Genomic DNA, 12,875 nt, shown 5'->3' with positions numbered 1-12,875 from the left:
ATCCAGTCACAGCCTACTGTGCTCTGTTGCACATTAGGAATAAACACCACAAGTGAACCACATAATTAATTTCCATCAAGTTGTTTATTGTACTAAATGACCAAAACAAAATAAAATAAAATACAAAGCTGATCAAAAGAAACATCACCTAACATAGTTACCACCATTTTTATAAAACTGGATAAAGTCATAAGATTACAACAAAACAAACCCACACAACAAAACCGAACCCTTGCGAACACAATAAGCTTTCATTTAAACCACTTTCATAACATTGTGGGTTAAATCTGAAACAAACATGGAGGAAAAAAGGGAAATGTACACATTATATATGAACGGTTTAATGGTTACAAGCATGTCGCCAGCTCCAGCTAGCTTGCCCAGTGATGCAGTGTAGCTCTGATCAAATGAACAAATCTGTGGAGGGTTTGGGGAATAAAAATCAGTGCAGCCCACAAGAATGTTTCCTTCATTCTATTTCCCCGCCTGTTGGGCCTGGCGTCTCAGCAGAACATAGATCTTCTCTTTGATCCAGTCTTTGTTGTAAGGCTGGTAGGTCTGTGTGTCAGCCCGGTACCTGAATAAAACAGCAGAGAGACATTCACAAGTTTTTATATACACATGAATGATATCTCAAGGGTTAAGTAATTAACCCATATTAATTTAATGATTACATTTATTTAATCTGTTGAATTCTCGATTCTGATTGGTGAATAATTTTCTATAATTGGACAGTAGTGTCGGCTGTAATTTAAATCCCCGGTATATGGTCCCCTCCAAAAGTATTGGAACAGCAAGGCCAATAGTATACACTGGGGACATTTGGGTTTGAGATCAAAATATGAATGAGACGACGGATTAGAATTTCAACTTTAATTTCCTGATATTTACATCTAGATGTGTTCAACATTAGAACATGGCACCTTTTGTTTGAACCACCCATTTTTCAAGTGAGCAAAAATATTGGAGCATGTGACTAACAGGTGTTAGATTGATTGTTTAAATGTCTACTCTTGGTTTGAGCCCTGGGTTTCACCTGTGAAAACTGCATTTGTTGTTAAAAAGGATAAACCAAGATGAAGACCAGAGAGCAGTCTATGGGAGAAAAGCAAGCCATTTTGAAGCTGGGAAAAGAGGGAAAAAATCTCTCAGAGCCATTGCACAAGCATTGGGCATAGCCAATACAACAATTTGGAATGTCCTGAAAAAGAAAGAAACCACTGGCGTATTAACAACCAGACATGGACCAGGTCAGTCAAGGAAAACAACAGCAGCTGATAAACATTGTGAGAGCTGTAAAGAAAAACCCAAAAACAACAGTCAGTGACATCAACAACCTCCACAGGGCAGGAGTGAAGATATCACAATCCACTGTTCTTAAAGACTTTGAGAGCAGAAATATAGCGGCCATAACATAAGATGCAAACCCACTCATCAGCAGTAAGAATCAGAAGTACAGATTGGAATTCGCAAAGAAATACAGAGATGAGCTAAAAAGTTCTGGAACCAAGATTAACCTCTACAAAAGTGAAGGAAAGGCCAAAGTGTGGAGAAAGAAAGGATCTGATGATGATACAGAACATACGAGCTCATCAGTCAGGCACATTGGAGGTAGTCTCATGGCTTGGGCTTGCATGGCTGCTTCTGGAACAGGCTCACTAATTTTTATTGATGATGGAGCTCATGATGGTGGCCAAGTCAATAACCAGACCTTAACCCAACTGAGCAGCATTTCACCTCCTGAAGAGGAGACTGAAGGAAGAAACCCCCTCAAAACAAACAACAACTAAAAGCAGCTGCTCTACAAGCCTGGAAAAGCATCACAAAAGAAGAATACAACAGTCTGGTGTTGTCAGTTCGTCACCGGGCTGATGTATTTATTACAGCAAGGGATACGCAACCAAATATTAAGTGTCATTTACGCTAAGGCTATCTGTTCCAATACTTTTGCTCAACTAATAATCAGGTGCCATGTTCTAAGTTGTTGCACACATCTAGTTGTAAGTATCAGCAAATTAAATATTAATATTTTGATCTCAAACCCAAATGTCTTCAATGTGTAGCAAAAAAAGAATTGGCCTTGCTGTTCCAGTACTTTCAGAGGAGACTGTATATTAATGTGCTTGACCTGATAATATAGAAATAACATACAGCTAATTCATGGCGACTTTTTCTGGTGGAAGCTCAACATAAACCAACAATAATAATATGATGATGATTTTAACAAATATAGAATGGTTGATATGGTGATGCTTTCGATAAGGAGAACTTTATTTAATATTTAAGGGAGGAGTCTCGCATCAGCAAATCGTAAGTCAGTACGTTTCCTGCCACAGGAAAGTGTTCACAGAGGACTTTGCGCTTTGCAGTTGCGGTAATGTGACCAGCTGTGGGTTTTTTTTTGTCTTATTAATTTCATGAAAAAGAGGGTGCAAATATTATAGCTTAAATAACATACATGACAACATGAACTAACTTGTTTTGATATTCTACATTACTCAATGTGAATATAAAATGTTGGAGTATGATGAATTATTCTTCAATTCATTAAAAAAAAATGCAAACACTGGCAAACAGCAGTGGTGTAAGAGGAATCACACACTTGAGGGCATGCTGCTATAGGAAAAATAATCAATTTTAGGGTGGTAGTAGTAACGTCACTTCATGTCTGGCCACATCTCACCACCCCATTGTTAATTATTTTCCAATAAAAGTACACCCTTACTTATTAAACTGAAAGGCAGCCCATTGTCATTTAGACCACACCTCCAGTATTAGCAAGGCTGACATGGCCAAAGAGTTTTTGGACACCTGACCATCACACCCAAATGTGGGTCTTCTCCAAAGTGTTCCCACAAAGTTTGATAGACACAGTTGTATAGAATGTCTGTATGCTGTAGCATTACAGTTTCCCTTCACTGGAACTAAGAGGCCCAAACCTTTCAGCATGACAATGCCCCTGTGCACAAAGCGAGCTCCATGAAGACATGAAGGCTGGAGTGGAAGAACTCGAGTGTCCTGCACAGAGCCCTGACCTCAACCCCCCTGAACACCTTTGGGATGAACTGGAACACCGACTGAACCCCAGACCTCCTCACCATCCCAACATCAGCGCCTGATCTCACTAATGCTCTTGTAGCTGAATGAACACAAATCCCCACAGCCACGCTCCAACATCTAGTGGAAAGCTTCCCAGAAGAGTGGAGCTTATTATAACAGCAAAGTGGGAATAAATCTGGAATGAGATGTTCAACAAGAACATATGGGTGTGATGGTCAGGTGTCCACACAGTTCTGACCATATAGTGTTCTTTAGCAACAGAAATCAAAACACTAAACCTTTTTCTAAGTTTAAGTCTGTAACAGGGAGCAGGTACACGAACGACATCCTGCTTTCTTTTACACAGACACAGATACTTACACTAAACAGCTGAGGTCAGCCAGGTCATCAATGAAATCAAACAGCTGGCTGATGTCGTACGTGATGGACGGGCTGTTGGGGTTCATTCTTTTCAGATGTTCCTCGTACATCTTACACACTCCTAGAAAATGGGATGGGAAGAATTATTATTTTTTTTAACAGAACTGCATTTAGCAATGCACTCATGTAAACTGTTTTGTTTTGGTTTTTTTGCATACCCTCCATGCACTCATTGACAGACTCATAATCTGCATATGTTCTTCCCTCTGGTCTTTTGGTCGGCTGAACCAGCAGAATTGTGTGAGACTAAAACACAAAAACACAAATATCAGAACCATGAAGCAAGTGAATGAAATTTAAACTCTGCTCTGGCTACAAAAAGGTAGTTATTAAAACAGTGATGGTTCTTTTACCTCCAGGATGGTACACTTTTTCAAATATTACACAATGGTGAATCCCAGAGGGCTTCGTATTATATCTAATTAAAGATCACGACAGTGTGTAAAAGCCATTATTTCCCACCGGAAGTAGTTCGCGTAGGAAGTGAGCAGGAAGCCATTTGGGATTGAGCCTGGGACTCGGGCTGTTTGTTAGCCAGCACGTTTTACAGACTAGTTAGCAACCTAACTAGGATAACTAGCTAGTACATCATTCTGTGTACTGCTGATTTTTAACAACATTTAAAAGAGGCTGTGAGTCATGTTAACCGCGCTGATCTTTCCTTCCAGCGCGTCAGACTAGCTGTTGGTGGATTCGTGACGGTTAAAGCACGATGCTAACAGATTACATGGTAGCTAGCTAAAGTACACTGATGAAACAACAGCATACCTTTTTAGCAACTAACAAGATAGATAACAACTACATACTATTCAATATCAAGATGCAACTGGAATACGTACCATGTTTAGACGTAAAAGTAACGAAGACAACTGAGACTGTCGTTAGCGCTTGCAGCTCTTTTCTACAACAGCTGCAACGGCATGAACAACACAAAAGTCTACTTCCGGCGACAATGGCTTGCCCCGTTTTCAAAATAAAGGTCACGAACAGGCTCGCAAACAGAAAAGAAGCTCAAAAGACAAAGAGAGATTGTGACCGGTGTCACCACTACTTATTAATTACCACTTTACTCCATTTTGTTCCTTTAAAGAAGATACCACAACACAAGATAGATGGGGTTATAGCGCCCCTGAGGAAAATTCACTATGGTTATAAAAATGGTTAACTACAGTTTAGCTATGGTAACTGTAATACTGTGGTTTTACTCTGTTAACCTACCTCATGGTGACCAGGACACTGTTATGATTTTACTTATGACATTGCCATGCTTCTGCTATGGTGCTTTATGGTAACCAAAAATACATGGTTTTTACTACTGTAAGTGATGGTGACTAGGATATTACCATGGTTTTACTACAAGACGTTTGCACTGTAAATGATTATATGTACAATGAAAGCTTTTTCATATGTACAAAATAAAAAAAATTAACAAACATTTAAATAGGGATGACTTCTAGATGAGTATTTGTTGAACTGAATGTGTATAATAAACTGCATATACGGCGCAGTAAGTGTCAGTGTGGCAGGGAACCGTTGGGATGATGGTGAGCTTATTGTTCATCTTGAGATTTTAGATTCAAGAATTCAGTATTATACCACAGAACTGCTCAGTTGTCGAATTTGAAAGGTCAGAAGCTGTTGATTAATTTTCTATGGCTGATAATGTTCCTCCGCTTCTCATTCAGATGCATCACACAATCCTTCATTATTTTTCCTCGTATTGTTTCATTCTCTATTTGTCGAATGCGTAAACAATTGTTTGGGCGAGTAGGGCCAAGCCCCCAGTCTTTTAATCAGATCAGATGTGAGGTTTCATATTTGGCATCTAGTCAAATGCAACAGCACTACCAATGGTTGTAAGAAAAATTATTGTTTGATGAAGCGAGGCTGGAGCTGATTTCTTTCGAGCCCAGAGTGTAGACATCAGTCATGCCAGAGATTGAATACAGAGAGTAAAACACTGAATAGATTTTATCTCCATAAGCGCTGATATTTTTCATCCTGCTTTCCTGACACATCCATAACACTTCATCAGCAGTGATGGAGAAAGCATGTGTGAAATACAATCGCTGGACAAATACATTGCAAATGAGGTGAGTTATTTACTCTATCGTTATTTTATTTTATTTTTTAACCAAAAGACCTTTGGAGGAGAAACTAAAAGTAGATGGACAAAGCACACATTGTCCAAGTAAAGTACAAATTACACAGTGGGGTTTTTGGTTTGTTTGAATGAAAGAGTTAAAACTTTTTTTTTTTACCATGTTTCATATTTGAAGGAAACATGGCATTAAGCCAGCAGGGCATTACAGACTGGAAACACTTAAAACAATTAGAAATTATGAATGTACAGTCCCCTCCAAAAGTATTGGAATGGCAAGGCCCATTTTTTTTGTTTTTGCTGTACATTGAAGACATTTGGGTTTGAGATCAAAAGATGAATATGAAACTATATCATAGAATTTCAGCTTTCATTTCCAGATATCCAGATTTCATTTTCTCCCTTCAGTCTCCTCTTCAGGAGGTGAAATGCTGCTCAGTTGGGTTAAGGTCTGGTGATTGACTTGGTCAGTTTAAAACCTTCCACTTTTTTCCCCTGATGAAGTCCTTTGTTCTGTTTGCAGTGTGTTTTGGGTCGTTGTTTTGCTGCATGATGAAGTTCCTCCCAATTAGATTGGATGCAATTCTCTGTAAATTGGAACAAATGTTTCTGTAGACTTCTGAATTCATTCTCCTGCTACCATCATGAGTTCCATCATCAGTAAAGATTAGTGAGTCTGTTCTAGTAGCAGCCATGCAAGCCCAAGCCATGACACTACCTCCACCATGCTTGATGGATGAGCTCGTATGTTTTGGATCCTGAGCAGATCCTTTCTTTCTCCACACTTTGGTCTTTCCTTCACTTTTGTAGATGTTAATCTTGGTTCCAGAACTTTTGTAGATCATCTCTGTATTTCTTTGCGAATTCCAATCTGTACTTCTGATTCTTACTGCTGATGAGTGGGTTCCCACCTTTTGGTATCGCTGCTATATTTCTGCTCTCAAAGTCTTTAAGAACAGTGGATTGTGATATCTTCACCCCCGCCCTGTGGAGGTTGTTGATGTCACTGACTGTTGTTTTTGGGTTTTTCTTCACAGCTCTCACAATGTTTCTGTTATCAGCTGCTGTTGTTTTCCTTGACTGACCTGTTCCATGTCTGGTTGTTTTCTTTTTCAGGACATTCCAAATTGTTGTATTGGTTATGCCCAATGCTTGTGCAATGGCTCTTCTCTCTTTTCCCAGCTTCAAAATGGCTTGCTTTTCTCCCATAGACAACTCTCTGGTCTTTTTAACAACAAATGAAGTTTTCACAGGCGAAACCCAAGAGTAGACATTCAGAGCTATTTATTGTTTAAACAACCGATCTAAAAGGACACACCTGGACAACAAGAAACAACTGTTAGTCACAGTATGGTCCAATATTTCTGCTCACTTGAAAAATGGGTGGTTCAAACAAAAGGTGCCATGTTCTAAGTTGTTTAACACATCTAGATGTAAATATCAGGAAATGAAAGCTGAAATTCTGATCTATTGTCATATTCATCTTTTGAGAACTGACCTTGCCCTTCCAGTACTTTTGGAGGGAACTGTAGCTGCCCATCTGTCTTAAAGTGTCTTAAGAGTTTTCCACACATTATTCTTATTATGACATGGATGAGACCTTGTGATATAATGCATTGCTCAATAGTTAATTATTAATTAGATTTTAGCCCTCCCATTTAATATTCAATGTATTAGTGAGAATGTAGTTATGTATTTTTATATTTTTATGTATGTGCTTCTTTTAGTCTTTTTTAAATTTTATTTTATACATTGTATAGTCAGTCTGCAGAACTTAATGTCAATCCAGCAGTAGGAATTCTGTGACATGTTTAACTGACATCCCTCTTATTAATGTAAGGGCAGGAAAATACAGAAATAAATAAATAAGGATTTAAATACTGAGATTAAGATTAGGATTTAGGAAATGCAAAATTAACAGAAATAAATGATCGAGGAAAAAGAGAGGTGAATACACAGTCTTAATGTCAGATTTTAATTATTATATTATTACATTGTGTTTATGTTAATATGTTTATTTTTACATTTATTCACAAACATACCCATTCATTTTTAGAAGGTCCGTGAATAGTATTCATTCATTAAATCTGAGATAAGCATCCTCCCGAAACATGTAGTCCAAGCGAGCTGTTTATCACCAGAGGGAGACTTTTCCCCTGTAATGCTGATGTTGTGCCATGTGCGTAATTGCGCACCGATTCTCTGCTTAAATCCGCAGCAGTAATACCGGTGGTGGATCAGGTCCTTTTTCTCCAGTCTGATCGTTAAGTTTTGGGTTGAATGTGAAAAAAATTACAAAGGTATGGGAACGGGGTGCAACCGAAAACCTGTATTTTAAACATTTGCAATGTTAAAGTAGTCAGAATTACTACTGAAAACTGGAAACCCGTCTTTCTCTACAAATACAAGGCTATTAATTCTCACTCTTTCTTCTGTCAATCTCTCTCTTATTCTCTCTCTCTCTCTCTCTCTCTCTCTCTCTCTGACACTCATCAGTTAGTCCTCTCCACCTCACTGGTTGCTTGGAGCTCTCTTCTCTGTACACTTCTGCGGGATCACTGCACTCTGCACGGCGCCGCTGTACACCCGAAACGCGAGCTCGTCATGCAGTAAACAGATAATCATGCCGGTTGCACCGTTTATATAATTTATTTGTTTTTGTTTCCGCCGTAGCAGATGCGTAAACTCGACGTGGTTTAAACTAAAAGACACTTTCTTGCTGTTGCCGTGATGTGGGCAACGCCGAGGAGGACGCGGTCGGAGGCGAGCGAGGACGCGGAGATCGTGGTGAACGTGGGCGGCGCGAGACACGTCCTGTGCGCCAGCGAGCTCGAGCGCTACCCAGCCACGCGCCTCGCGCACCTCGCCGACCGCGCCGCGGAGAGCTCGTGCGATCTTTCGCGATTCTGCGACGACTACGACGCGGCGACGCGCGAGTTCTTCTTCGACCGCGACCCGGACGCGTTCAGATGCATCGCCGAGGTGTATCAGTATGGCGAGGTGCACATGGCCAGGGGCACGTGCCCGGTACGCTTCAGCAAGGAGATGGAGTTCTGGGGAGTTGACATGGACCTGCTCGACGAGTGCTGCAAGAGCAACCTAAAGGAAGCAGAGGACGAGCTGTCTGAGATTGCTGAGAAGGTCCGCGCCATTCTGGATGACATGGAGGGAAGCCCTTCGAGCGGAAAGTGCAGGGCGTTCCTGTGGAGGCTCATGGAGAAACCGGAGTCGTCCTGGGGAGCACGCACCATTGCCCTTCTCTCCTTTCTGTTCGTGCTTCTTTCGTCTGTGGTGATGTGTGTGGGCACTGTGCCTGAGCTGCATGAGGAGGATGATGATGGAAATCGAGTTGAGAATCCAAGCCTGGAAGCCATAGAGACAGCCTGCATCATTTGGTTCACGGTGGAGTATGTGCTGCGGTTAGCTGCGGCGCCCAGCAAGTTGCATTTCGCCATCTCCTTTATGAACGTGGTGGACTTTCTGGCTATTGCGCCTTTCTACCTGCTCCTAGTGCTGTCATACCTTGGCACTGCCGTGTTGCAGCTGGCCACCGTGCAGCAGGCGGTGCAGGCGCTCCGTGTAATGCGTGTGGCACGCGTCCTCAAGCTGGCACGCCATTCCTCAGGCCTGCAGACTCTCACGTACGCACTCAGGAGTAGCTGCAAGGAGCTCGGTCTGCTGCTCATGTACATGGGCATAGGAATCTTCCTGTTCTCAGCACTCGGCTACACGGTGGAGCAGAGCCACCCGGAGACCATGTTCACCAGCATCCCGCAGTCCTTCTGGTGGGCCATCATTACCATGACCACAGTAGGCTATGGTGATATCTACCCCAAGACCACACTGGGGCGGTGCAACGCCGCCGTCAGCTTCCTGTGTGGTGTCATTGCCATTGCGCTGCCCATACACCCCATCATCAACAACTTTGTCGTATTCTACAGCAAGCAGCGTGTTCTTGAAACTGCTGCTAAGCATGAGATAGAGCTTATGGCACTGCGCTCCAAGGAAGGAGAGCCTGTGGATGCTGGTGGTTTGGAATTCCAGAAGTCAAGTCGATTGATGGGTGATCGAGTGGCGTGGGACTGTGCCAATCTTACTTCACAAAGTGATGGCCACATTCCATTACTTGAGGATGCTGGACAGAGCACACCATTTCAGAAATGCAAAAAGAGAGATGGATAGTGGAGGGATACAGTATTACATTTTGAGATTGGAAGATATCAGTGCATTCATGGAACCTTTGGAGCACAGAGTCTTTTACAAGCTATTACTGTAATCACTGCTTGCATACAAATAAGGCTGATTTTTCATATACTGATGAAGCCGAGCCAAACTGCCAGGTGGAATTTTTTCCACTGAAAATCTTTATCAATCCAGGATAAATGTAGTATTAACAAATTTGTGGTGTTAAATACTGTTCAACACAATATCAAATTAATCTATGATATTCACTGAGCTGTTGCACAACAGAATTATTATGCTTTTATGCTAAGCTGTGTGAAGAATAAGACACTTCAAAGTGCAAAACAATCTATAAGCGCTTCTGTTGTCATGAAAATACTTTTACTTACAGAAGTATTCACCTGCTTGAGCTTTTTTCCCCCACCTTTTGTAGTGTTACAACCTGGAACTGAAAATAGCTAATAAAAATGAAGGGTGAAGAAAAACCTATGTATAGAAAATCTTTATTTAAAAAAAAGGTTACTCCTTTGATTACGTAAGTATTCCACTATCCCAGTGAAGTCCATTTCAGTTCCAGGTTTTAACACTACAAAATGTGCAAAAGTTTAAATACTAATGCAAGGCACTGTATGTATAACAGCAGGATATTATATTTATATTATATTATATTTATATGCTACCTCTTTACATAACTTACTGTATGTGTTTAGACGTCTACCAGCTTGTGAATTTCTGAAAAGCATGTATGCTTAGACCTAAATATTAAACAAATAGTCAAAAATGCCTTAAGTAAAGAATGTTTCGAGGAATAAGTCTTCTATTGTTTGATTTTTTTTCATGCACTTCATCATTGTTGACCCTCCATTCTCCCTGGGGGAAAAGGCATTGATTTTCTATTCAACCTTTGTTCTCTTTTTGAACTATAGCTAAGCGCTTTAATTGTTCTAATAGTAATTTATAGATGGTATGATGCAATTGGCTAAGATCTATCACAAATAATAGAAATCGCTTAAATGCTGACTGTATACTGTATGCGATTAAATGCATCTAATGCATGTTCCAGCAAAGCTCTTTGGTGATGTGAGTCTAAAGGCAGGCTTTTATGAGCATTTAAGATGTGTGACCTCTGTGTGTGTGTGCTGTTTGAGAAAGGAGGTTTAAATTCTGCAGCAGTGCTTTGAGTGTCTCACTATGTGAGCCATTTGTCATGTACTGTGAGACAAGAGTGGAAGAGGAGGCGTGTGTGGGTTTTGAGTGAAGCAAAAGGCTGGGGTGATGCATGTTGGACTATGTCTATATGGTATGGATGTGCAATGAGCATGAGTGTGTGTACTTCTTTGTGTGTTTGCTTTGTGTGTTCATGCCTGGAGTCTGAGATATGGCACAGAGCTGGCACGTGGGTGGACAGATGAGCAGACACTCTTAATAGCCTGCAATCAGCCCACACCCCTCAGTCTCGTACCACACACACACACACATTCACGCACTCACCCTTACAACAGACACTGTGCATGATTAAAGTATTAATTTAGACATTTGCATGCACAAGTTTGCTCTCCACAAGTCCTTTCTAGAACTCTTCATTCAGCTAGACACACAGCAGACCCACATACTTCAGTAGATAAAACCCACTGCTCACTTAAAGCCATGATCTAAAAGAAGAATATGCGTCATGCATTGGACACTCAGACCAAATCTCTTCCTCTGTTTGAAATACACATGGATCAGGATTGGGTTACACACTAGCTCAAACTCCCCCGACTCTGTTGGTCTCGGTAAATAGATCCAGCATATGCGGATTCTGAATTTTGTAGGATTTATGTGAAATTACATCTGTCACACATGTACTAAATTTCCCTGTCAGAAAAAAATAAAATTGTTGATCTAGAAGTTTCTACAAGTTTTGAAGCTACTAACCACTTCCTCTACACTCTTAAAAAGTGTCTGTACCATCCATGGTTAACTGATCAGAGAGGTTTGTATATGAATGCTTTACTATAATGGACGAGACGTATCCTATGTTTTCATGCAAACGCAAATGACAACGTCTGCATGTTCCTGTTGTACATACTCAATTCAATTAAATTTTTTTGTACAGTGTTTTTAACAATAAACATTGTCATGAACAGCTTTATAGAAATATATAAATTCTCGATATTTTAAATTTATAAACTTTTTCCTAATGAGGAAGCCAGGGTGTCACTGATGGTGGCAAGAAAAAAGTCCCTGAGATGATATGAGGAAGAAACCATGACAGGAACCAGACTCAAAAGGGAACCCATCCTCATCTGGGTGACACCAGATAGTGTGATTATAAATAATTTATCCTCTATAACTGTATACTACATTCACCATCCACTTTAATAGGAACACCTGCTCATTTATGCAGTTATCTAATCAGCCAATCATGTGGCAGCAGCACAATGCATAAAATCATACAGATACAGATCAAGAGCTCCGGTTAATGTTCACATCAAACATCAGAATGAGGAGAAAGTGTGATCTCTGTGACTTTAACTGTGGCATGGTTGTTGGTGCTAGATAGGTTGGTTTGAGTTTTTCAGAAACTGCTGATCTCCTGGGAATTTCACACACAACAGTCTCTAGAGTTTAGAGTTTAGATTTTAGTCAGAATGGTGCAAAAACAAAAAACATCCTGTGAACGGAGGGTCCACAGGCTGAAACACCTTGTTGATGAGAGAGATCAGAATAGAATGACCAGACTGGTCTGAGCTGACTGGAAGTCTATAGTAACTTAAATAATCACTCTTTACAACCGTGGGGAGCAGAAAAGCATCTTAGCCTGCACAAAACATTGAACCTTGAGGTGGATGAGCTACAACAGCAGCAGATCACATCAGCTTCCACTCCTGTCAGCCAAGAACAAGAATCTGAGGCTATCATGGGCACAGACTCACCCAACAGCTGAAGACTGAAAAAAGACCAGGTGATTTTTGTTTCTTATATTCAATGTCACATTCTAATCTCACATTTTGATCAAAGTAGGCGTGACGGATCATAAAAGGCCAAAAGTTCTCTCAGGTACTGTGGTGCGAGACCACTGCTTTCTAGGTCAACAGTAGTATTTTATAATCAATGGGAAATTTGATTG

The 12,875-nt window shown here is 40.7% G+C and overlaps 2 protein-coding genes across 2 annotated transcripts; one reads left to right on the top strand and one right to left on the bottom strand.

Moving 5' to 3' along the window:
• Positions 1-65: 65 nt before the first annotated feature.
• erh (ERH mRNA splicing and mitosis factor) lies at positions 66-4,468 on the bottom strand. The gene is made up of 4 exons (XM_026917555.3): positions 4,320-4,468; positions 3,639-3,726; positions 3,421-3,541; positions 66-577 (listed from the first exon to the last, which is right to left on the bottom strand). The coding sequence occupies exons 1-4, from the start codon at positions 4,320-4,322 to the stop codon at positions 475-477; spliced, it is 315 nt and encodes a 104-aa protein (XP_026773356.1). The 5' UTR covers positions 4,323-4,468; the 3' UTR covers positions 66-474.
• Positions 4,469-7,446: 2,978 nt separating this feature from the next.
• kcnf1a (potassium voltage-gated channel, subfamily F, member 1a) lies at positions 7,447-11,943 on the top strand. The gene has a single exon (XM_053231604.1). The coding sequence runs from the start codon at positions 8,312-8,314 to the stop codon at positions 9,761-9,763; it is 1,452 nt and encodes a 483-aa protein (XP_053087579.1). The 5' UTR covers positions 7,447-8,311; the 3' UTR covers positions 9,764-11,943.
• Positions 11,944-12,875: the final 932 nt, after the last annotated feature.

This window comes from Pangasianodon hypophthalmus, chromosome 30, assembly GCF_027358585.1.
Source record: "Pangasianodon hypophthalmus isolate fPanHyp1 chromosome 30, fPanHyp1.pri, whole genome shotgun sequence".
In the NCBI taxonomy this organism is placed as follows: domain Eukaryota; kingdom Metazoa; phylum Chordata; class Actinopteri; order Siluriformes; family Pangasiidae; genus Pangasianodon; species Pangasianodon hypophthalmus.
The sequence above is the reverse complement of the archived record's forward strand: the minus strand, read 5'-3'. Positions and strand labels throughout refer to the sequence as shown.